The 25,800-nt window shown below is 37.7% G+C and overlaps 1 protein-coding gene across 26 annotated transcripts in view; it reads right to left on the bottom strand.

Annotated features, from left to right (window-relative positions):
• Positions 1 to 1,201: 1,201 nt before the first annotated feature.
• Positions 1,202 to 25,800, bottom strand: part of COBLL1 (cordon-bleu WH2 repeat protein like 1) — a 115,403-nt gene continuing 90,804 nt past the window's right edge. For 6 of the 26 annotated variants that reach the window (XM_087920041.1, XM_087920049.1, XM_087920048.1 and 3 more), the window contains exons 7-14: positions 25,139 to 25,378; positions 19,301 to 19,451; positions 18,156 to 18,230; positions 14,234 to 14,426; positions 11,282 to 11,367; positions 9,299 to 10,770; positions 8,787 to 8,969; positions 1,202 to 2,921 (exon numbers count right to left, since the gene is read on the bottom strand). In XM_087920041.1, the coding sequence (XP_087776167.1) occupies positions 2,832 to 2,921; positions 8,787 to 8,969; positions 9,299 to 10,770; positions 11,282 to 11,367; positions 14,234 to 14,426; positions 18,156 to 18,230; positions 19,301 to 19,451; positions 25,139 to 25,378 (2,490 nt within the window). In that variant the 3' untranslated portion in view covers positions 1,202 to 2,831. Of the gene's footprint in view, positions 2,922 to 8,786; positions 8,970 to 9,298; positions 10,771 to 11,281; positions 11,368 to 14,233; positions 14,427 to 15,394; positions 15,554 to 18,155; positions 18,231 to 19,300; positions 19,452 to 25,138; positions 25,379 to 25,800 lie in introns of all 26 variants that reach the window. The other 20 variants (XM_026697138.2, XM_087920036.1, XM_087920033.1 and 17 more) reach the window with 5 other exon arrangements.

Below are 25,800 nucleotides of genomic sequence, written 5' to 3'. Positions count from 1 at the left end.
TCTGTGTAAGAAAATCATCTGATCTGTTATGTTTAATATCACAGTGGTTTTACCAGAGATTTATAGTCGGGGCTTTGCAGTGTTCAGTGTTCTTTGCCAGTTTTCTCTGGGGAGCAAGAGAAATAGGATCTATTGATTATTTTTCATTATCTCTAACTTCTACAATTATGAAATTTTAAAGCCCACGTTTTCTAATAACTTTCACCCAATTGTAAAAATTGTTTTCCAAAGAGGTGGTCCTACCACCAAATTGCTTGGCATTTCCATGACAATGAAAGGCCTTATAATACCGTGACATTTTAAAATTCTGGAAGCAATTGGTTTTCATTGTTTTATATGTTTCTTATTCTGAACTATTTGGTTGTGTTTTCATGCCATCCAATTTAAATATTTATTTAAACTATGTTCACATTCTAAAGCTCTCTAATTGTTACTTCTTCTGTTCTTGGAACGACAAGTAGTTGAAGCTAGATGAAGGCAGAGATTAATGTGCACTATATAGTGGAATAGTTGGATAAATAGTATCTGCATCCATTTGGTGATGTATTTACATGCTTTAACTATAGAACTGGATTGTTTCTCCTATTCTTTTAGATTTGTATTCCCAGCAGATTAGAGAAAAGTAATCCCAAATTGCTTTCCTTCTGTAGTTGCTCAGATATCATGACAGATGACGAAAAAACTAATGTGATATACCATTGGATTACTGGATAAGGTGTTTTGTATGTTATAGTTTATAAAAATATTAGTATAGATTTTCTAGCATTCTCCACTTAATTCTGAGACTCATTTTAGATGTATATATAAAGAGCTCTAATTATATAATTTTCTGGCATGATTACTATATACAAACCTAGCTATGTGTAGGCAGAAAGAATGATGTATTGTCATATTAGCAAAAAAGCTGCTATATCAGTGAAGAGGTAAATTATGGCACTTTTCCAATTTTGTATTATGTAATTTTCTTGACAGCAATTCATTGCCCCATGCAGAGCAATACAACACAACTCACTGTATAGAAAATTTTTGAAAATATTGAAGTCTTCATGAAAATCTAATCTGATCAAAACTTCTTTTAAATGATCAAAAGTTGATAGTTTTCACAATTATAATTCAACATGATTCATGATTAAAAATAAATAGCATTGTTTTTCTCCCGAAAACGCCATGAGTTATTTAAAAGTAAACTAAAAATATTCCATTATTTGCAATGCATATCTACAATTTATTGCTTGATCAGAACTAGGGTCACAAACAGATTTTCAACACAGAAATTCTACAATGTTAGAAATACACACTCATAGAACTAGTTTATTGACAATGTTTCTAAAGTAAATTTGAACTGGAGAAATTGTCACCAATACCTATTTCCTTAAGTGAACCTCATTTCCCCCCATAACCATATGCAGAATTTCCTGAATGTCAAAAACATATTTTAAAAATTAACAGACATAAAACAGTTTGCTTTTATGAACACTGAAGAAAAACTGCGCAAAAGTCTGCGTTCAATTACAGCGTATCTATTTTCAAATGCATTATGGCTGCTCTAGGCCACTGTGACTTTTGCTTGAGATCTCCTCAAGCTATACCTGATCCAGTTCAATGACTTGAAAGTTTATATCCACTGCCAAACAAATATCCAGAATCTTCAGTCCAGCCCAGAGCTGGATTGTGAGTGCTTCATTGTCAATTTATATAGATTCCAAATATATTTCCAACTATATGTCCTATGAGTCTGTCTTTGCCAAAGATCCTTTCCCAATATCTGCTTAGCTACCAAATTTAGAAAAAGAGGTGGGCAGAAGTTACTGAAGCTTAGTGCTGGCGAGTCAAATTCACGCAGGTCTCTGAATGAGGATAGGAATGCTGAATTATACACCTATTTTGAGATATGCAGTTCACGTATGCATGGACCTGCTCTTCGGTACCACCTTAGAACAAGATGGGATACCTGTTATTTTCCAGATGTTCCTATATTGTCCAATTGTTACCATTTATCCTCATTGGCCATATTAGCTTTGGGGACACACCCATCACTGATGGTATTGTTGCCACACATCACAGACATAAAGCACTCTAGCTTTGAGATTAAACATGTTTTAAATTAAGAAATCCACGTATAATGTTATAAAGTAGGTGCCTGGGGATTTCTGTTTTATTATTTTTCATTTTGATACTAGAAACAAACATGGTAACAATCAATCTAAATAGGCATGATCCAGCCAAAATAAAGCACCTTTAGGTTCTACTGATTTAAGGGAGAACAATAAGCACTTAAACTGATTCAGAAGTATATAACTTCAGATGTATATCATCTACATTGTTTTTTTTTTTACTAGAAAACTTGCCCATCAGAGTTTCTAGGTAATATTTAGCTAAGTGCAGTAATTAATTTCAAATTTAACATTCAAGGCAACAGGTGAGAAGAACTACATTTAAATTCAAATGTTTCTGAACATAATTATTAAGCAGTTACAAACATTAAGATGAATCTTAGTATTATACAGCATGTTGCTACACATCATTTATTATGGATGAAGTGGTAATCAACATATCTGATTATTACAGCAGCAAAAATCTACAACTGTTCTGCGCCATGGAATAAGTTCTGAAGCAGCATTTTTAGTTTTAAAGAGAAAAGGCAAAAAAAGCCATAAATTATATATTTTAAGAATTCTTTTGAGGCATCCATTAAATTTCTGTGCTTTACTCTTGACAATGTATACCCACACAATCCTGCATTTATACATAGTCTTCAATAATTATGCAGGTAACTGTGAAGTAGGTTTTATGCAGTAGTGATTAAAGTGCAAAATATTTGGTACAAAATCTTAATGACTACTGTAACTTGTTTCGATGGACACTGGAGAACTGAGACTGGATCTTCCATTGATGGCAATAGTGTTTGATGGAGGTGCAACCTGGAAAAGAAAATATTGTCAGGATCATAGAAAAAAACTAGGCCTGGATACCATCCATCTCCCATTTCAACATGCATCTGTTTTAAAAGCTATCCCCCTGAGCAACATCTAATTATTAGGATGAGATGTCTACTCGGACCCCATTCAATAAAGAAGTGTATATAGGTTTGATAAAGGGAGTAATGTGGTGTGGTCAGCGAAGGCTGAGAAGATTTGGGTTCAAATATTAATCAATCTTGACATTCAGTGGAGGTGTCTCTGGACAGATCTTCTGGTTTAACAAACAGCGCAAATTGGTAGGACAAGATGAGATGGAAGAAGCATATCTCCAAGGTTAAAAAACAGGAGACAAAGATGTTAAAATATGAAAATACAAAATCAAACAGAATTGAGGAATAGGTTTTAAGATCCCCCCATTTTGCATGTTTTAAAATAGGCCTAAATTTGGGGGGAGGGGCTTAATTTCATTTTATGCCTAAAAAACATGCTGGGTCTTCCTATTGGCGGGGCGTATTATTGGAGAAACACAGTATTACATGAGTACAAAGGAAAGAGGAGGATTGGGTTTACCTGACTTGAAATTACATTTTTTTTATTTATTCGATTTATATCTCACATACCCCACTACTGTAATTAAACTTCTCTGCTTGTTGGTCAGTTTGGATGAAAGAATGGATATTGCCAGGGGTGGGATCCTACTAGCATTACAACCGGTTTGGTGAGTACGCATTTTGCACGTGTGCACACTGTTGACAAATCACTGGCTCCTGCAAGCTTTCACCTTTTCCTGCTGATGCGCGGCACAGCTAAGTGCCATGCAAAGCAGCTGAGCTGGAAAAGGCAGAGAATAAAGATCAGCCTAGATCCCGGGCGGGTGGGTGGGCCAAGTAGCAAACCAGAAGATTGTCACAGCGAACTGGTTTGGTCTCAACTGCTCTTCGGAGCTGCCAGATCAGTAGAACCGGGCCAAACCAGTAGCATCCCACCCCTGGATATTGCTGAGAAATAGAAGGCCACTTGAGTTAGAAGGATGTGATCAACTGGTTTGGGGACCACAGAACCCATCGAGTGGCTCATCTTATTATAGTTGGGGGGGGGGGGGAATTATTGTTTTTTGTATTGCAGTTTTATCCTTGTAAGCTGCCCAGAGTCATGGACAGTGAGTTGAGCAGCCATATACATTTTCTTAAATAAAATGAGCTCAGATTTGGATGGCATCAAGATTTGCAATTAGGATTAGGCTAAAGTTGATATAGATTTTAAAAACCATTATGTCAGGTATGCCATTTTGAGAACATGGAATAACTCAAACTCAGATTGTGCATATAATTACTTCTGTGGTCTCAATATTTTGTAGCATTTTATAGACATAATTATTTTTAAAATAAGCAAACATAAATGGTTAATTTATCATGATATATTATTTTTTTCAAGAAAATGTAAAATAAAATCAAGAAAAGATTTAGTAGCAATGAGGGACACTTGTCAACAGCTTTTTTATGCATAATGATCAGAACATTTTAATTTAGAAAAAAGAATTTGTGATATTGTAAGTCTCATTTTGAAATATACTATATATAAAAGATGAACATGTTATTGCAAAATGTATAAACTTTGACTGAAATTTGAAATTAAAGAAATTAAAGAATGTATTTATAACATAGGCTAAAATACAATATACAAAGGAAACCACGGGAAAATATATAGTTTGAAATGATTGAAATTTACCTTATGTTCTAATCTTAAAGGGAATTTTTTATAAAATGATGTATCACCGGTATATATCATCAGAGAACTTGTCTAGATAGATAGATAGATAGATAGATAGATAGATAGATAGATAGATAGATAGATAGATAGATAGATAGATAGATAGAATTCTTTATTGGCCAAGTGAGATTGGACACACAAGGAATTTGTCTTGGTGCAAATGCTCTCAGTGTACATAAAAGAGAAGATACATTCGTTAAGAATCAAGCATCATAAGGTACAACACTTAATGATAGAATATACAAAGGTATTTGTATTTATGTTGGAAATAGAAAAGGGACATGTTATCATTTTGGTAAATATGTAAAAAAGGCAAAAAAATTTGGCTGTCTGAAAACCTCTTACATTTTTGGAATGAAACAGGAAAAAGTGGTATGATTCCTGGCTTTGATTAGAAAATAAATAAATAGAAGTAACTTTTCTTTTTGTAACTGTAGAATAAAGGGTAGTTTTATAATTGTGTTTATATTTGCTGCAAGAAAATCCTATTACATTGCTATTTCTTTTTATTCTTGGTGTTTCTTTTTTTCCTTTATTTTCTTTATATTAATTTTTGTTTTCATCTATTCAAAATACTTAATAAAAAATCATATAAAAGAGGTAATATCTCCCTGCTTCTCAAAGAGCATGGGATAAAAAGCAAGCAAGCAAATAAGCCACCTACAGACCGCCTCAGTTTGAAACAGTTTCCATGTTAATTAATATTACATTAATTTAAAGATCATGAGTTGGAAGAGAGCTCTTTATGGACACACAAGTACATTTAACTGATTTGGAACTTGTCTTCCTGCTATTTAGAAATCTGTTAAGATTCGTTCACCCAGCACCTTAGCCATTATAGCAAGGGAACAATATGATACTCTATGACTCAGTTCAGGGTAAAAATTAGTGGATTCTGCCCACTGTGAACTATTTTGCTTCTATCATTCCCCAAAACCTTATTTCAGCCCCAACTTAACAACAGACATGGGGCTTAGGGGTGAAAAAAAGGTAATAGCTCCTGCAAGGCTGCAATCAGTGAATGAAGTCAACAGACACATGAATGAGATATACATTTTGCTTTTTAAAAAGAAGATTTTTAAATTATCTTAAACATTATCTTAACGGGAAGAGACTAGTCATATGATGGAAACATTCTGGAGAGATAAATAGCTACAAGCCTTGCTCTCTTTTGACCCATTTGATTAGCAATTAATGAGGGCTTAATTCAACAGAAATAAAGCTGCAGCACAAAAGGCCACAGAGTTTTTGGCTCTATACCCAAACAAGTTATTAAATGGAGGAAAATGTTTGGCTGACAGAAGAAACAGGGTTTTTTTTGCCTCATTTCTTAAATACTTGGCAGTTCGTGAGAGCACCTGATAGACCTTTTACCTGATTTACTAGAGTAAAGCATTCACCCAACATCCTTTCTCCTTGCTCTCTATGCACAAGGGAATCAAGGAGCCTGCCAGCCTGCTGTCATTAAGGGTTTAATTCTCTCACATGCAACAGGTCTTGTTTTAAAAAGCTGAAGTGACAACTTGCAGCCACAGCCTGACATCATCTTCACAAGAGGCATAAAAATAAATTTGATACCGTGGTTTTCTCATCAAAGTTTCATTTCCTGATATTGTTAAGATAGTGCAAAAGTCTAATCAACAGGATACTCTTTTTTTTTTTGGTGGTGGGGAGAGTTCTTCAAATGGAGAACAATTGAAGAAAATCTGAAACAACTTCTAAAAACGAATGGATCTAAATAGATCCATCCTGGCTGTATTAGTTCACCTTAGAGCCCATTCCAGGGGTGGGATTCTACAGGTTCACACCTATTTGCTAGAACCTTGTTATTAACATTCTAAGCAGTTTGGAGAACCGGTTGAAATCACTGGCCTAATCCTGTAAGGAAGGCAGGAAGGAAACATTCTGGTGTTGCTTACAGAAACTGCCTCTCCATTAACCCTTATTACATTCTTGGCAGGACTAGACTTCCTGTCAAAAACCTTCCGGAGTTTTTTTCCCCTCCTTTGCTGGTACTTTGCTTGTGTGGAGTGACCATTCAAAGTTACAATGGCGCTGAAAAAAGTGCTTTATAACCATTTTTCACACTTACAACTGTTGCAGCATCCCTACAGTCATGAGAGGCCAGGCAAGGAGATGCGTGCCTCGATGTGAGTGATGTTGAGTTGGCCACGCCCACCAACTAAGCCACACCCACAGAACCGGTTATTAAAAGATTTGTATCCCAACCCTGGCCCATTCTCTTTCCAATGCACAGTTTTCAAAATGAATGGATCCACGGCCTTAGTTACTCTTCATTTTTCACTATGTATTTACTTATTTAATCAAGCCCATAGAGGGCCTCACAGCAGTTGAAGAAAAACAAGTGACAATAGAATTACTAATAGCAGAACATTGTAGCTCATTATAAGAACAATGAAAAACATGCAGGGAGCCAGTTCACATTTCACCCTTCCAAAGGAACTGCTGGAAAACCTTGATCTTCAAAGCTTTACAAACACACAACAGATTTGGGGTCATACAGGCATCAGAAAGAATGCTGTTGCAGAGAGCATGTATGGCTATGGAGAAGTCCCTGCAAGATGGCACTGCTTTACCATGAGAACTTGGAGCGAGCAAACTTTCCAGATCTTATCAGAGGGGTAGAAACAACTAAAAGAGGCCACCCCCAAGCCCCATGAAGTGACAGCCAGCCCTTTGAATTGCGGCTGGAAGCTAATTGGTCAAAATAGTGGTACAACACAATGGGAGTATGAAATAATGATGTTACACAAGCAAAATGAGACAAGACCATAATTACTTCCATCCCTGTGTTTTGGACCAATGCAGTTTCTGAGTAGACTTTAAGGTAGCCAAATGTAGGGTGCACTGCAATAATCCAAACAGGTGGTGATTAAGGCACCCCAGTCCAGAATAATTCTCTGTGTATAGATTTTGTCCTATTAAGAACTAGAGGAAAACAAAAATTCTGTAAAAAAAATCTGCAAAATATTCTGCTGAATATACATGAAAAATATCCAGTATGGTATTTTTTAAGTACCGATTTTGAAACTTGAAGCCTATAAACTTTAAACCGATGCCACCATCTTTCTGCTTTACTGCCTTGATTTTCAAGAAGATACTGAGTTAACTATCTGCTTCAAAGGCTGAAGAGATTTAGGGAAGAGGGAGGAAGTGCAGGTATGAAGCTGGTTTATAAAAGACCTTAACTTGGAAAATACAAATGAGTCAGGAAACTGAAAGAGGGGATGGAGGAAAGGGGAAAGTGGCCAGGCAAATAGGAAGAGACGGAAGCTAAGGATACGGAACAATCTGATATCCTCTATCATCAGTCAGTAATGATATGATATATAACGTCTAGTTAATTATATACCTACTGTGTTTCCCCGAAAATAAGACTGTCTTATATATATTTTTGCCACCAAAAAAGGCATTTTCAGGAGGGGATGTCGTCCACCGACTCATCTCACTTGTGTGCATCGTCCCCGGCCTCCTTTTTGCTGTCAGAGGCCTTCAGGAACTTCTTCTGCAGCCAACAAGGCTGTCCTGAAGGCCTCTGCAGCCAATAACAGAGATCCGGATTGATTCAGAACTCTATTATCGGCTGCAGAGGCCTCAGAAAAGCCTTGCTGGCTGTAGAAAACATGGGCCAATAAGGCAGGCCTCGGGGGGGGTGCGAGGCCTGGCTGCAACTGTCCGAAGGGAAGTAGTAGGACGGCTCCACCACCACCATCCCCACCATAGCTTAATTTTCACCCATACACTCTGGAGTTGGCGGGGTCTTGATTAGGGCTTATTTTGGGGATAGGGATTATATTGGGCACACATGTAAAAATCAAGCTTTCGGGGTAGGTAGTATATTCGGGGAAATGCAGTAGGTCTAGGAGGTTAACCAGATCAAAGTCAGAAACAACAGTTTTGAACACGGATCTATTTCCTATTGGCATTATTTTTTTTAAAAAAAATCATCCCACGTTCACAAGATTCGCTCATCAATAATCATATTCTGACCATTACACTGACTTTGAAAGAAGCCCCCTAAACCCCCTGCTGTTGATTTAATGCTGAGCGGGAGAAGGGAGGACAGCGACTCACCCGCCTCAATTTGGCAGCAGCCTCTCCAGAGCGGATTGCAGCCAGCAAGCTCTGGTGGATCTGTTCTGGGTCAGGGCGCTGGACTGCTGCAGCAAGACTTCTCTCACAGATAGCGGTGGCTGGATGGTTGAATAAAGGGGGTGCCTGCCTGTTTTGCTCATAGCTTGCATCGTTAGTCTTCTGCTGGGTTAAAACATGGCCCAAGTAAGGTTAGTGGAGTGTGTTACCATCATTCTGAGCACATGTTCAAAGAGCTCTAGGTTTCTAACTACAAAGCATTGTAACACCTAACATATTTATGAAGCTTTCATGGATCCAGAATAATCAATCAATCATTCATTTATTATTATTATTGGAGGGGGAGGATTAAGGTTGCCACAAAATTCAGGTAATACACATGACTGTCTAATGTCGGACAAATAACTCACTCAAATATTCCGGTATGAAGAGATAGAACTGGGGATAGGGGAGAGGCAATGCCGTTGTGAATGTATGTTAAATATAAGTTTTACCTTGTCTGTCAGGATTTGCTGAGTTGTTGGACTCGGTATAGATGAATGATCCTTTACTTCGGTGCTGGATGCTGATGTGCTAAGGTCAAGAGAAGATTGTTCTTTTAATGGCCTGGTTGTATTGGCGCATGTTTTACTGAAGGACTGTGATCTTTTAACTGCTGATGATACAGCAAGAGCAAAAGGTGAAGGTTTAGGAGAAGAGTATGGCTGAGGCAAAACAAAAGTCCGCAAAGTTTTCAAATGTAATGGAGAAAGCTGGGTTGAAGGAGAATTCAACGGTTGAGATACTTTTACATGAGAAGTAGCGACTTTCCTTTCTTCATTACATCCGTTTTCAGTAGTTTCCTCAGGTAACTGAGAAGGAACAGTAATTGACTTAGGTAGTGGAGCGCAATGTTGATCTGGAGATGCCACCTTTTTCTCCGTCTCTGCAGTCTTAGCTTCATTCTGAATAGGGCTGCTTAGAGAGCCACCTCTTGCAATTGCGGAAGTTACATAATGATCTGTGGTTCTCCTCTGTATCTGCAAATAAAAATTGCTTGGCCTTATCGGAGGACTCAAAATTTTTGGTTTTTCTTGCACTGCAGGTGGGGAACTTTTTCTTCCTGAATTTAGAATTAAGGGAGGAATCGGGTGGTCTTGATTAGGCTTGGGATGTTCTATCTCCATTTTTTGGCCTTTGGCATTGGAGAAGGAAACTGGGCTAAGATCAGCAGCCGGGTATGTTTTAGGCGGGAGATCCCTCCCTACCTCAGGTAATGTAACTTCATTCTTAAAATCAGGTTCTGTTTTTGAGGTATTAGCAGCCACTGTTTGTGTACCAAATTCTTGGGAGTTTTCATTCTTGGGAGATACCACTACTTTTTGGTATTCCACATGATCCAATTCCCAATTCTTTGCTGTTTCCAAACTCTTGGGAGGTACTATTTTGTAAGTAGTCATTCCAACTTTGGGTATGTAGTCTCTGGTAATTTCATTGGAAGGCTTAGGTTTAGGCTTTGAATCTTGTCTGTAAACTGGGTACGTTCTTGTAGGAGAACTAACTGGGCTTCTGACAATTGTTTCCGGGAGAACTTGGTTATCATTTACAAATGCATTATCATGGGTGCCATTAGGATTCACACAGTTTTGGTCGGCTTGTCCTATGGTCTTATTCATCATATTCATGGCTCCTGAGGAATGTTTTTTCTGTACTGGCTTGTGTACATGAGTTGAATTTTTGTGAGGGCTCAGTGCGCGACCCTGATGATTGCTGTTTTCACTTAATGCAGTCTGACCAAAATTATCTTCAGATAGGGTCTGAATTGCAACATCCTGAGTCTTTATTAGATCTACATTGATCTGATGACATTTTTGATCATTCACCCCATTTAGAGAGGTATCATCCAGTGTCTCAGGCTTGTTACTTTTTCCTATTTCTTCCTTACTGAGTTTGTCAGAAGGCAGAGGACATGTTGGTTCTTTATGACCTTTTTAAAAAGGGAAACATAGTTTTGACATTAGCACAGAGAAGAAAAATTATTTGAATCTTACATAACTCTTCATTAAAACAGTACTAAGCATAATAATTCCCTTCCCAAATTCCATTGATTATATCGAACTGCCATTTGTTGGGCTGATTTCACAATCTATGCTTGGCAGTCCCAAAATAGTTTATTAATACTATAACTAACACTAGTATTAAAACTATATTAGTGTAGTACTAATACGCATAACTGTATTAATAATGTATTAGTATAGCACTAATACTGGTAACTTCAGGCAGGACTTTATGATTGCTGATTTATATGGCTTGAGAATGACCACAAGGAGAATCAGAATAATTCCTCCGTGTCACTAAACTTAATTAGCATTCCCAGAAAGTTAGAGAGAAAATTCCCTTGCATGAGCAATTCACAGAAGAAACTGCAAGGATTGTCTCTTGATTTTCAAGACGTTACATGAAGGACAAGATCATAATTCTTATAAAGAGTAACTCACCATTATTTGTGTTTGGCTGCAATGTTCCAAGTGTGGTACCATTGGGAATGCTAACTCTTTCTCTCAGTATTTCACTATCTTGGGCGCTGTGAAACAAGACAGAAACACTAAGGAGAGGACTATTGAGAAACAGATGGAACAAAACATAATCTGTTTTGACAGGAAAAGAGCCAAAGGAAGAGTAGAATGTAGGTAGTCCTCAAGTTACAACAATACTGAATGAGGTGGACTTACAATGGATCCTTGGAGTTCTAGCCACTGCAGCATCCCTGCAGTCATGTGATAAGTGATCCTGGTGCTTGGCACCCAGCTTGCAATTATGATGTAGCAATGAGCCATGATCATGTGATTGTGATTTCCAATGTTTTCTGCTGGCTTCCCACAAGTAAAGTCCAGCAGGAAATCGAAACTCACTGTCACACGAGGTCCTTGTTTAGTGACCCCATATGGTCCTCATTTAATGACAGCAGCAGGTCTGCTAGAATTACTGTCACTAAGCAACACATGCTATGCTTTCCAACTATGTCATTTAACAATGCAGCTCCCAGTCCCAATAGTCCCATAATTACCCGGTGGTAGTTAGGTAGGTAAGTAATTAATCAACCCTAGGACTACCTATAATGATAATATGGTCCATAAAATAATAATATGGTCTATAAGTTAAAATGTACACATAAATTCAGCTTATGACTCAAGAACTGAAGAAAAAACCCAAAGAAAACAATGAAAATGAAAGGACTTTAAAGACTAATATATTTTTATAGCGTAGGTTTTTATGGGTTGCAGTTATTCTAGCTGGCAGGTATACAAGGATATTGAAAAGACAAATATAGCTAGAGAATATCAAGAAAAGAAAGTAAGTATGGCCTGCAATAGTTACATTAATCTTTAAATTTAAGTAAAATAAGCATAAATAAGCAGTGCTCATTGAAGCCCAAGCCTTCTGGTATGGATAGGCTAATCAATTATTTACAGTATGATAAAATTTTATTTTGAGGACACAGGTGACAGAATCAAACTTCTAGAAAGCTTAAACCTGAATCTCCCTTGACCAAATCTTTAGGAAGCAATTGTGACTACCCATGTCCTATGAGAAAAGTAAAAATGCCCAGCCCTGAAACCTTGTGCTTTCAACTCCTGCAGGTTATTACTTAAGCACATTTCTTTTAGCTTCTTAAGAATGTTAAACTGTATTGGGCAACTTGGCAGAAATGCAGTATATAAATGTAAAAGTAGATAATCTTATATAATTATATATATAAATGTAATATATATATATAAATGTAATATAAATATAAATGTAAAAGTATATAATCGTGCATCTTCAGCGTTTAGTCATGCTGGTCACATGACCATGGAGACATCTTTGGACAGCGCTGGCTCTTCGGCTTTGTAACCGAGATGAGCACCGCCCCCCAGAGTTGAAAACAACTAGCAGGTATGTGTGAAGGGAACCTTTACCTTTATATCATTTTAAATTTTGTTGAAATTTTAGAAATAAAATAGAGCAAGAATTGTATATTCTGGGACCATAGCCATTTCACTGCCAGGAGTTGCAGATAAGTTTTATTTTTTGAACTTTTTATGGATTTGGGTCTCAGCAGGCCACAGGAGGTGTGATGATGATAAAGGAGATACACTGGAATTTTTGGCATGTTTTAGAAAGAAGAGCTGTGTTTTGTTGTATAGACAGATGTAGCCTTTGACCATTCATTCAATGATCATTCTAAGTACCACTGTACTGTAGGAATGAGGGCTGTGACTGGTCCTTGGAGCTCCAGTCATCTCAACACTTCTGCAGTCACATGATCACAATCTGAATGCTCAGCAAGCAGCTCCCTGTTACAACCCTGCCAGAGCTCCCTTACACCCTTGCACACCCTCTGCACCACACCCTCCGATCCTCCTCACAACTTCCCCAACTGTGCCAATTCTTACATACAACCTTTCACCTTTGCGCACCCTCCCCAACCCTTCAGTGCATGCCCATGCTCCCCACCTGGTCAGGGTTGCAGTTGGTCAGGGACTTGCAACTTAATTCTGGTTGTGGAAAGTGAACAAAAAGATGCCTCACCTAACCACCATGGGATTTAGTTAATAACTGGAACTGTAGAGATGGCATTGTTAAGCAGTGTAGTAATACTTTACAATCGTAGTGCTAAGCAATGGAAAATCAGGTCACAATTGCTGTCACAAATCTGGGTAAAATAGGTGAATGGAATCCAATGGAGGCTTAAGCATATATTCTAGTGTTTCTTGGGAAAAAAAGTAAATCTTTGATAAATTCACCAGCCACAACATTTTTTTTTAAAGAGAAGCACTGATTAACCTTTATTTTGCTATATGGGGAATTTTTTTATTTTTAGCGCATGGCACGAGTTAGCCAGGGATCACTGAGGTAGCTAATTGCCTCTGTGAAAGAAATTTTTTCCAGAGGTGTCATCTTTACCCATGGGATAGGCATTCGGGGGAGGCTCCTTTCTTGCCCCTGCATAGTTTATTTGCTCACGGGAATCAAGCCGCCGACCTCAGCGGTATGCAGGCCCAGCGTCTTACCACATGAGACACTGTGGGCCCCCTTATGAGGCATTAACAGTACTATACTAGATAGCACAATTTTTAAACTCCCATTCTTAGACTTATATACCGCTTCACAGTGCTTTACAGCCCTCTCTAAGCAGTTTTCAGAGTCAACCTATTGCCCCCAACAAACTGGGTCCTCATTTTACCAACCTCAGAAAGATGGAAGGCTGAGTCAACCTTGAGCTGGTTAGAATCGAAGGAATCGAACTCTTGGCAGTGTGAGCAGTTAGCCTGCAATACTGCATTCTAACCACTGCACCACCACGACTACCTGCAGTAATGTGAGATGATGGCACCCATCTTGGATGAATTATTCAGTTCCTTACTCTCATGCATATATCAAACCATACTAAACTTAGCTTTACTTACTTATCTCCTGCAGTCGTGTTTTCTGTTTTTTCTTCATTAGATTCCTGTGCATTGTCTCCAATACTAAAACTTGACTCAGAAGCAGTTTCATGTTTCTGAACATCTAGTGGAACCTCAGAAGCACTGAGAGAATCACTGTATATTTCTTCCTTCTCATCTATCTCCTTTAGGCTATATTCAGAACCCATGTCAGCTGTGCAAAAACAACATCAACACACACACACACAAACAAAGTGTAAACTTTGGAGAGTTTCAGTATACAAAAGTATATTACGATTATTATTTTTAAGTTTGAATTACTTGCTTACTGATGCATTTGCTATGCTGGCAGAGGAGCTTTGTCCTATTATCTAAAATCACTATAAATAAGGTAGGGACAATGTAATATATGAAACACTTGTATATTAATAGAAGATGACAGTTTGGCAAATTTATTTGAAAATACCATTAAAGTAATGTTGCCTTCTTTAATTAAACACATAAGAGAATAAACCAACCGAAACACAGGGAGTTGCTTTATATAGAATTTAATATATTTAGACATTCTGTGGAAGAAAATAGAAAATTATCTAATAGCATTACCATAATCAGAGGAAAAGTCTCTGCATATCTCAGCTTCCCCTTAACTTCATTAATAAAATAATATCATATGATTTCAGCACAAATGTGTTGTATCATAGAGTTATGTTAAGAGAAATACATAATCATCTTCTTTTAACCACCCCATAATCCCTTGCAGGGTAGAGTTTGGGCAATAGAGCTAACAGAGTGTTTAATGGCCGGATGCACTTCCAGTCACCAATGTGGAGTTTTGGTCAGCAGATATATTCTCATTGTACCCAGAGAGAGAAATATCTGCCTCTACCTAGGATCAAACAGCCTCCTGATTGTGAGGTGAGAGCTCCACGTCTAGGCCACCGCACCACTCTCAAGACAAATACAATAATGGCATCCTCAAGAAGAAAAAGCAATGAATTAATTTAAAGTAGGGCTATAACACTCAAAGCAAGCACGGGAAGCTGAAAAGAATGGAAGGTCCTTCTTTCCTCCCCAAAACATATATTAAACGGCATCATTACTTTCAGAGAGCTCGTGTTAAATGAGACTAGTATGTATGATTTAGTAAGTTAGTCCCAAGAAGAAAACATGACAGCCACCTACATTTGAGCGACACTTCAGATTCATCTGGAGTATCAGTGTTAACCAAAACTCTACTTTCATCTGCGACTTGCTGGATATTGTTTTGATCATGATTGGTTGGATCAAAGCTGCTTGAAGTACCTGCTGCCATTGGGGTCCTGGTTAGATCAACTACATTGCCTAAGAAGCAGGTTAGGAAACAATGTGTGAATTAACTTGATTAATGTGACAATTAAACAAACACGAGAAGGAAAAAAAGCAGAGGGAACAATGTTAGTTAAATCAAAATGTTTTCAGTCATTTTTGGTAATATTAATAGGCCTGCAGCATTTAGTTAACAGAGACAATCCAATTAACACATTTCTCTGCTCAGCATTAAAAAGAATTGTAAATGTCTCTGATCATCAAGGTATCAGTTCAAAAGAGCCTTACCTTTTTCCCTCTCGTACAAACAGAATTACTACCTCTTCTAAAATATTACCTACTGAAATTGCATGTGATTTATTTAAAAACAAAACAAGGGCACTTATTTTTTTTCTTTTGAAATTATAATCTATTTATAACCACCCAGGTGCAAATGTAATCATTAATCAATGAAATCAATGTGACTAAGCAATTACCAATTCTTTTTTTCTTCAACAATTAATTGTACATGAAATTGTGGGGCTCTGCATAAAACCAGTTTTCTGAACCCACATTTCAATGGCCCCTTTGCTCCAAGACTCAGGGTCACAGCTTCTACCACCTCAGAAATCCTCTTTCCCTCAGGACTGCTATCAGAATGAAGCAAACTGTCTTCTATGCCCAGATTAAGTGGGGAAGAACCTCAGAGCTAGTACCAAACCTTGAAGAAATACAACCATCTTGACCCTCTCGGGAGGAGATTGGGGACAAAGTGAACATTGGTCCCTTTGGAAAACCCAGGCTATTAAACGGGGAAGTAGAATTGTGAATATATTTTAATAGGCAGAAATGCAAAAGAAAAATAGTCAAGGATACCTCTGATATGATTGTGGAGGGAGAAATGGAAAGAGGGAAAGAAAATACAACTATGCTGAAAACTCAAAGGAGGAAGCCAACAAATCGAGTTGCACAGATTAGCTGTAGTTGTAGGAGGATATGCATGCCAAGCAGTTCCAAGTTACTTTTCTTGCTATTTGTAAATAAAGAGATTGGATTCTGTTTTTGCTTCAGCAGTTATCACCTTCCTCCACATCACTGTCAACTATTTAAGCCCTTTCCAGCTTTGATAATGGAAACAGGATGTGTGACTGGACCCCTTTCCCTGTATTTGTCAGAGCCGTCACTCCTATAGTTGATGGGGGTTATGTAGACTATTATTCAATCGCATACTCTCTTAACCTAACCTATTGAAAGACCAGGAACATGGTGTAACAAATCACATCCCCCTTCATCTCAAATAAGGTATCAAATTATTACGTAAACATTATTTTCCAAGAGGAAACTAGTGCAGAATATAAGGCTTCAGTCTCCCTATTTTCAGAGTATTGATTTACATCATATTTCACTGTGGTTGCCTTAAAAAACACCTACTATAGAACAAACCAGTGGATTACGGATACTTTAAATATTTATGTTATCTCTAAATCAATGTGACTGCTTAAAGTGTGTGTGTGTGGGGGAGTTTCCTGAAGATAGGCTTGCAAGTATGTGCCTTGAAGTCAGTGGTGACTGCCTGGACAAGTCCTTGCCATTTTCTTGACAAGGTTTTTTAAAAGTGGTTTTCATTGCCTCCTTCTTAGGTCTGAGAGGGAGTGACTGGCCCAAGTTTACCAGCTGGCTTTGTACTTAAGGCAAAGATTAGAAGTCAGAGTGTCCTGGTTTCTAGTCTAGTGCCTCAACCACTATACTTGAAATATTGCATCCAGTTTTGGTTGCCATGAGGTAAAAAAGATGTTGAGACTCTAGAAAGAGTGCAGAGAAGATGATTAGGGGACTGGAGGCTAAAACATATGACGAATGATTGCAGGACCTGGGCATGGCTAGTCTAATGAAAAGAAGGACTAGGGGAGACATGATAGCCGTGTTCCAATATCTCAGGAGCTGCCACAAAGAAGAGGGAGTCAAGCTATTCCCCAAATCACTAAAGGAAAAGAAGCAATGGATGGAAACTAATCAAGGAGAGAAGCAACCTAGAATGAAGGGGAAATTCCTTGACAGTTAGAACGATTAATTGGTGGAATGGCTTGATTCCAGAATGCTCCAACACTGGAGGTTTTTAAGAAGAGACAGGATAATCATTTTCTGAAATGATATAGGGCAGAAGTCCCCAACCCTTAGTCCATGGACCAGAACCGGATTGCAGCCTGCCAGAAACTGGGCCGTGCAAACAAGCAAAGCCCCATCAATGGATGCAGGCAGCATGCGAAACCACGTCCCCTCCGGTCCATGGAAAAACCTCTCTCCATGGAACCAGTCCCTGGTGGGTAAAAGGTTGGGTGCTGCTGGCATAGGGTTTTCTGCTTGAGCAGTACTTTGGGCTAGAAGACCTCCAAGGTCCCTTCTGTTATCAATCTGGTCCCAATATAGGCTGAAGGAAGGAGAAAACATGAACGTAATTTAATTATGCTTGATTTTATACATTTTAAAGACCAATTCAAGTAAATCAAAATAAAACCACTACTTTGGTTTCATTTAGAATAATATAATCACAAGGGCCGAGAGAAGAATGATAAAGGGGCCAGAAGAGTTTTATGGCAATACTAGCAGATGTAGCTGACATTGTCGTTTTTAATTTTACTTAAAGTTGCATTAAAAATACCTGTTGGAGATTGCGCTTTTGAGTATTTTCCTTTGTCAGTGCTTTCGGTATGAATGGATTCTGCAGATTCGGATCCTGAAAAATAAGACAGGCAAAAATAGGCATTTTGGAAATACTTCCTCTTTATGGCAAAACTGCAACAGTACCCAAATATCTAGAGATGAGCCAGAGATGAGCTGCACATAATGTAACAACTGGTTCGCCTAGTGAAAAGCCGCTTTGGCGGCTGCAAACACGGTGATTTCATGCGTGCGGCAGCCGCGGTAAGTAGAGCAGGTGAGGTGTTGAAATCAGCTGGGCTGTGTGGGCAGGTAAGTGAGTCAGAGAGTGAGAGAGAGAGATATATAGGATGGGATAGCACCAGGGAGGGTGGGCAGGCCCAGCTAGTGGCCAGAACTACCAGTATGAGCGAACCAGTCTGAACCAGCAGCAGCCCACCATGACTGACTGCTTTGCTGCCAGAAAAATAGTAGAACATTAATAGTTGCAAGTTACAACAGCACTGAAAAAAGTGACTTATGACTGTTTTTCACACTTACGACCATTGCAGCATCCTCATAGTCACATGATCAAAATTTAGATATTTGACAACTGGCTCATATTTATGACAGTCGCAGTGTCCCAGAGTCATGTGATCACCTTTTGTGACCTTCGGACAAGCAAAGTCAATGGGGAAGGCAGATTCACTTAACAACCCTTGTTGCTAACTTAACTGCAGTGGTTCATTTAACCACTGTGGCAAGAAAGGGGGCAAAACTTACCGAACAAATGTCTCTCTTAGTAACAGAAATTTTGGGCTCAATTGTGGTCATAAGTCAATATGTAATAAGTAATCAATAAGTAACAAATAATAACTTCCCATCAAATTTCAAAAGTAAGAATAATACAACAGGCCACACTGCTTAGATCTGCACATATACTACACTGATCCGTTACAATAGTCTAGGTTCTTGGGAAGAACTTGATGAAGTACAAAACCAGGTAAAGATGTGACCACAGTGATTTCACATTTGGGGGTATAAAGTAGTAATAATTCAATGAGCCAACTCTGTCTATAAGTTAAAGAAAACAACTGTTCATTACCTTCCATGAGAGGCAAAACTGTTTCAGGTTTTGGGTACAGAATTGTGAAATACTATATTTACCTGTGTCAATGCTAGGGTCACTTTGGCCTTGCAGTTTTCTAGAAGGTGGAGAAGGTGCTTTGCGCTTTGCCCGCTTTAAAGAAGAATTAACTGAAGACGTGCCACTGAGATGAAGAGAACCCGATCTCTCTATTCCCCCTCCTGACAGTCCCTGGGGGAAAAAATGAGCAGAAATGAAATTAACAGAAACATTCAGACACTAATCATTCCCTGTTAAATGAACGGTTGCTGGAACTGGGTATGTCTAGTTTAATGAAAAGGAGTAGGGGTGACGTGATAGCCATGTTCCAATATCTCAGGGGCTGCCACAAAGAAGAGGGAGTCAAGCTATTCTCCAAAGCACCTGAGGGCAGGACAAGAAGCAATGGATGGAAACTAATCAAGGAGAGAAGCAACCCAGAACTAAGGAGAAATTTCCTAGCAGTTAGAACAATTAATCAGTGGAATGACTTGTCTCCAGAAGCTGTGAATGCTCTAACACTGGAAGTATTTAAGAAGATATTGGACAGCCATTTGTCTGAAGTGGTGTAGGGTTTCCTGCCTAGGCAGGGGGTTGGACTAGAAGACCTCCAAGGTCCCTTCCAACTCTGTTATTCTATTTTATTCTAAATGCAAAAACTCCTTCAACATAATCAAGGTATAAATTCAGCAGCACTAATATCTCCCTAAAAGATGTATGTATTTGGTCCTTCCTGAAACAATTGATCATTAGGAGAACCCAAAACTAAGCATTAATTTGGAGTTATGAAAATATGGATATATTTTCCCCACGTATATAAATAAATAAATTCTAATAATACATTTAAGTGACTGTAATTTAATCCAAGTGATTTGTAGACACCAACATCTGTCTGGGATCATAAACCTTCACAGTCCAGACACAATGGTAAAGTTACTAGTGTTTGCTGTAAGAAAAGGAAAAAATGGCAACTTATATTTTATTCATCCTAGATTCTATTCTACCAAGCTATATTTAGCTGAGGGAAAAATCTACTTGCATGTTGCTCAGAAAAAAAAAGTAAACCTTTAAATGTTACAAGTGAGCTAAAGCTTTAAAATCTATCTGCCCGTGCAGACCTCGCTCATTATTTAACAGTGAAGTGGCAGCACTTAGCAGACCTTGGATGATCTTGAAAAAGCTTGTTTAGTACTCAGATGGGAAAGCACCAGGAAATCCCAGGGTCTGTAGGTTAGCCCAGAAAGTCAAAAAGCATTTTAGAAGCCAACAGGGGCAAATGACTTCTATACCGTTACCAAGGAAACAATACAGACATGCCTGTATCATCACCAGATGTTGACTTAAGGGAGACATCATCTTCAAATTTCTTATTAGTGACTTCCTAAACTAAGAAGCAATGCTAAACTTTACAACTGAATAGTTAACTATATAACTAACACACACACACACACATACTCTCACACAATTTCTTGTCTTCAGTGTCACACAATGATTTCATATTGTTATGAGACCGAGAAGATGGGGTTCCAGCAAACTTCTTCATGAGTTAACAAAACCCAACAAAAATAATCTCATGCATTTAGAAAAGTAACACGTCAACAAGCATCCCCTCTTCCAAGACGTACAGGCAATCCAAAATTACCTCTGGTTTGTCCTTTGTGATACTCGGAAAAAAGCTGTGTGTAGTTCTCAAACCATCTGAAACTTTCAATATCGTAAAAGTAGCCTTTCAGATGTACTGGGTTATAGCTCCCCAAATGCCTGCCAAAGTGCCTGGAAATTCTGGTGAGTGTAGTCCATCACACCTGAAAGGCTACGGCTGGAAAAGGCTGACACAGAGCAATTTTAGGTTGCACATCTCATTTTCTTCTCAAATAAGATGAAAAATTTCAAAGAAGATAATCAAATTCTTATATTTTCCATTCAAAACCAAGAAAGCAGACTATACTAAGTGAAACTTATTGTTTTTAGCTGGCTTTCCTTTCCTTTGTCTGATATTGCCACTTTAGCATAGATAAATGCTTTCCTTTATCAAAACAGAGCAGAATGTTCAGCTGGGACAAAGGTGCTTCAGTTTAGTCTAGTGCTAAGATAATATAACAAGTCACTTTGCCTTTTTGCCTGCAATTCTCCTTTTAAGTTACATCTCAGCAGTAGCTGTACGAGACAGAGCACAGCTTCAAAACCGTCTGAAAAACAGGAGACAAAGACACAGGGACCACATAATCAATCCACTGGATTTTATTAGTGCTCCCACTCTAATTAACAAGGAAGAATGCTGAACTTTCAGAAGTAAGAGAAGGTATGATTTAGCTAGAGCAATATCGCAGATTAGTCCCTAGCATTGAAAGAGAACTTCTACATTTTACAAATAAATATAAGTTTAAAATGTAATGTGAGACGCAGGAACCAAGAAATGAAGCACGGCAGATTGCAAGTTTTAGGACAGGAGAACTTGGATGAATAGTAATGGACAGCTTTAAATCAGACGTTTCTGTGTAATTTTCTATATGAAATCATGTCCTAGACAAGATTTACCATTGGATTTACAAAATAGGGCTTTTAAAGCCTAGAAGAAATCTCTTGAGATGTGAGAAAGAAAGTTTGAAAGACGATTCAATCCTATGCCAACAACTTGAGGAATTAAAGATAAGACCATCAGAAGTAAAAGAAAGGAATATAAAGTGGCTTGTTTGATCCAGGAATATAAAGTGGCTTGTATTATCATTTTATTATTATTAAACTCTTCAACAAATGTATTTTTTAAAAAAGATATGAAATCCTATGAGGGAAGGGAATGGCCTGATACTCAAGAAGGTATATGTGTTCCACTATATCTCAATTAACAATAATCCAATCTAACAACATTAGCGGATATTCACTTAGTATCAGTGTTATAGAATGTACAATGTTGCACTGAACATGAAATGGAGATAGGCATAGAAGGATGTTTTGGCAAATTATAAAGTGGTTTTAAATTAAACATCTAACAAAAATGTAATAGTACCAGTCAGTAATTAAAAAACTAAAGCTGGAATTACTTAGACAGGATAAGGTCAACAATATAGGAGATAAGTTAGTAAAGTTTTAGGAAGATAATTTTTTTGATTATTGCAACTTCTGCTGCAAGGAATATAAATACAAATACAAATATTGGACATCAATGGGTAAGCTACATTGGCATTAAATTAACTACATATAATAGGAAATAGGAAACAGAAAAGGTGTATTCCAATAAGCTAGGCCAATTCCAGATGCACATTATGGAAGAGACCATGAATCATTGACATCATATATTTAGGAAAGTAGGTTAAAGTAGGGAGAGTAGCAAGATTTGATCTGCAAACATTCATTCAATCTATGGAAAGAACTCAGTGAGCACAAGAGAGCAGCTGAGGAGCTAAAGAAAGGGATAAGAGACATTGTGAAAACCATAACAGAAAAACTATTTTAAGCATTTCACAGAATAAAATTTCCCAAGTGGCTTTCAGAATCAAATTATTATGATTTTATTTCCCACTATGATGAGAAATCATCATTCTGAAGGTGGCGTACCAGCACCCCATATCTGAAAGAAGCAGTTAAGTAGGAGAGACTTGACTTGAAGTCTCTCACAGGCTGCTAATAGTGTGGGCCAGTGGATGACTGCAGCTGCCAGTAGCTAGCAGTGATGTGAAGAGGGCTAGGAAGTTTGCATACTTATGATGGAAAGCAGATTTGGTGTGAGGGGGGGAGGAATGAACAATTTATTGTGGAGAAATGTATAGAGAAACAACTGCAAAGTTTGAGAGAAGTATAAAGGATTTTGTAAATAATGGAAAGGAGATCACTGGAACTCAGAGTGCAGAAATATATGCATGAAAATGAAAGAGTGGGAACTCAAAGGACTACAAAACAGAAGAAAGGGGAGATGTAGACAAATTAACCACCTGGGATGGCAGAAACAGAAATATAAAGACAATGAATGAAAAAAGGATGGCCTGTTGAGAGGATTTTGGATTAAGAGATTGAAGATCTCTTAAGGTTGAAGATTTGACCCAATGTCTGGAGGCTGTGAGTGACTGGGTCGAGCAAAACAAACTGAGAATGCAAGATGGAGCTGCTATGGGTACAAACAGTATCTACGAATGCTTCATCTATTGTTCTAGAGCTGGTGCATTTCCCAAGACACAGCTTTACCAGAAGTTTAGCAAAGTACAAACTAGACTAAGACATCTGGAGAGGCATACATTTATGTCTTACACAGATGCTTACAGATTCTTAACTGACACAACCAGTTTACTCTGATATGATCGGAAGAATGCACTGATATGACCACTGCCTTTTCCCAAAGGAAGACTTTTTTTTAGTTAGTTACAGATTTCCAAACCTCTGTTAAACAGCGCACTCTTGTGGTTAAGGCTTTATAAAAAATAGAAATAACTGTATTTTAGGCAAACAAAAATACTATTCATTGATTGCACTTATGTTCCATTCATCTACTGGGCCTGGTTTTCCTTTTCTTCTTTCACTTTCTCTTCATCTGTGTAGCATGCTCATATATTCTAGGATATTAGAAAAATGCCTTTTATTCTAGATTCAAAGTGTTGTCTCAGTACACATATTCCCATTTACGCTAACACTTAGCTTTGATTTTTAATTGGAATTCACAACTGACAATTTATGTTTTACTAAGATATTACTAACGGCATTAATTTTCCCCTCAAACTATGCTGGAATAAATTCAGCATGTATGGGATTTATATAGATAGGTTTGACCTGGCAGCCTCCTTTATAACTTCATTAAAATGCTTTATTATAGAAACAGGCAAGGTTATTAAGATAAAAACATTAGTTTTAAATATTCCATGTTCTGACACTAAGTAAAATTTGATTTTCTTAAGGATTAGATATGTTTCTAATAATGCAATGGTTTGAATTGCTTGGGAAACCTTTTCCCGGTAATGTATTTAGCTATATTTTTCATAAAGGATGGGGAAGACAATATGGAAAACACAAATTTTCAATTCTTTTTTTATTTTATACTTAAACTATACTTTTTCACATTTAATGAAAATAGAGAAAATATCTGTTTGATTGGGAAAGCTGAATTCAAATTGCAATTTGATATTGCTTCAAAATAAATTTTTAACAACCAATGAAACTAGCTAAACTTATGATTACTGAACTGTTTTGATCATATTAAGTTTTTCAGCATTTAATATTAATATTTAACTTCCATCTACAAATTAAAGGTTAATATCTAAAGCCACTGCTTTAGAAGTCTGATAATAAATGCTAGTTTGAGTGAAGAAGGATTCTATGAATAATGAATTCCTCCCTAAGCACAGTTATCAGATGTCCACATATTTCATTTGGAAGTATAAGAATATACACTTTGATTTGGAAGTTTTCTTCAAGGATTCTAATAGGAGAAAAGTTTTAGCATTTTCTTCTGTGTCTTATTACCATAAATGAAAAAAAACCTGAAATACAGGATTACATTCCAAATTCATACAATATATTTCTTACGATCTACCCTGCCTACGTGTCTGATGTATTCATCATCATCATCATCATTTTAACCATTGTCTATCCACTGCAGGATAAAGGCCTCTTCTGCATGTTTCCAACCAATATGGTCCTGAGTTTTCTTTTGCTAATTAGGCACGCAACACTTGCTGATAGCGTTGATCCATTATGCTCAGTGTGAAATCTGAACATAAAGAAGTAATTTTGTGGCCATGGTTGATTTCAGAAGCATCCTCAAAATTTGGTTCTAGTCAACTCTCACAATTTAATTAGAAAGCATGGTGGTGATTATTCTCATTAAACTATTCAGACATTATTTTAAAATTATTCCCAGAGAAGAAATAAAGAGCAAAATGTTAATGACCAACCTTATCAGTTTCATCCACACTACTGGATTTCAGCATACAGATCTTAGGTTTGTTCTGGCTTTGAGCAAGATCCTGGGGCACACTTTGCGAAGCAGGCATAGGAGGCAAAGGTGCTCGGCGCTTTTTGGGCATTTCAGAGGGCAGAGTGTTTGACTCGTACTGTTTTGAAATTGAACTGGATCTCACAGCAAAGGCCGGCCTTGGCTTGTTCATGAGTGGTGTTGCAGGAGCACTGGCCGTCTTATTGAGGTTGGGGTGGAGATAGGGAAAAAAAATAATTTGATTAGATTGTCAACCATCTGACTTCTTTTTCACATTTAGTATAAGGACACATTCAAATGTAGCATAAACAGCCCATAAGTTGTTTTCTTGCAGGAACTTCCCCAAGCAGCTCAATACCGAAACCATGAGGAGATGGACTGATACACTGATTGTTTATATTTCATCATCAACATAAATAATGCCTTCACTATTCTGGGTTGGCCAAAACTGAACTGGGGCAAGGTGGGGCATTGCAATCCCCCCCCTTTTTCTCTATTCCTCTTCTCTATCCTCCCTATTCTACTTCTTTCAAGTTCCCAGCATGGTATATCCTTCTACCTTACCTGTTCCAGATCTTCCTCGTACATTCTATCCTTCCACTCAGATTCTTTGCTGCCACC

The sequence above is a fragment of the Pseudonaja textilis genome, chromosome 1, assembly GCF_049901715.1.
Source record: "Pseudonaja textilis isolate UNSWEBS1 chromosome 1, rPseTex1.2, whole genome shotgun sequence".
Taxonomy (NCBI): Eukaryota; Metazoa; Chordata; class Lepidosauria; order Squamata; family Elapidae; genus Pseudonaja; species Pseudonaja textilis.
Note: the sequence above shows the minus strand (reverse complement) of the source record. Positions and strands in the feature narration are given on the sequence as shown.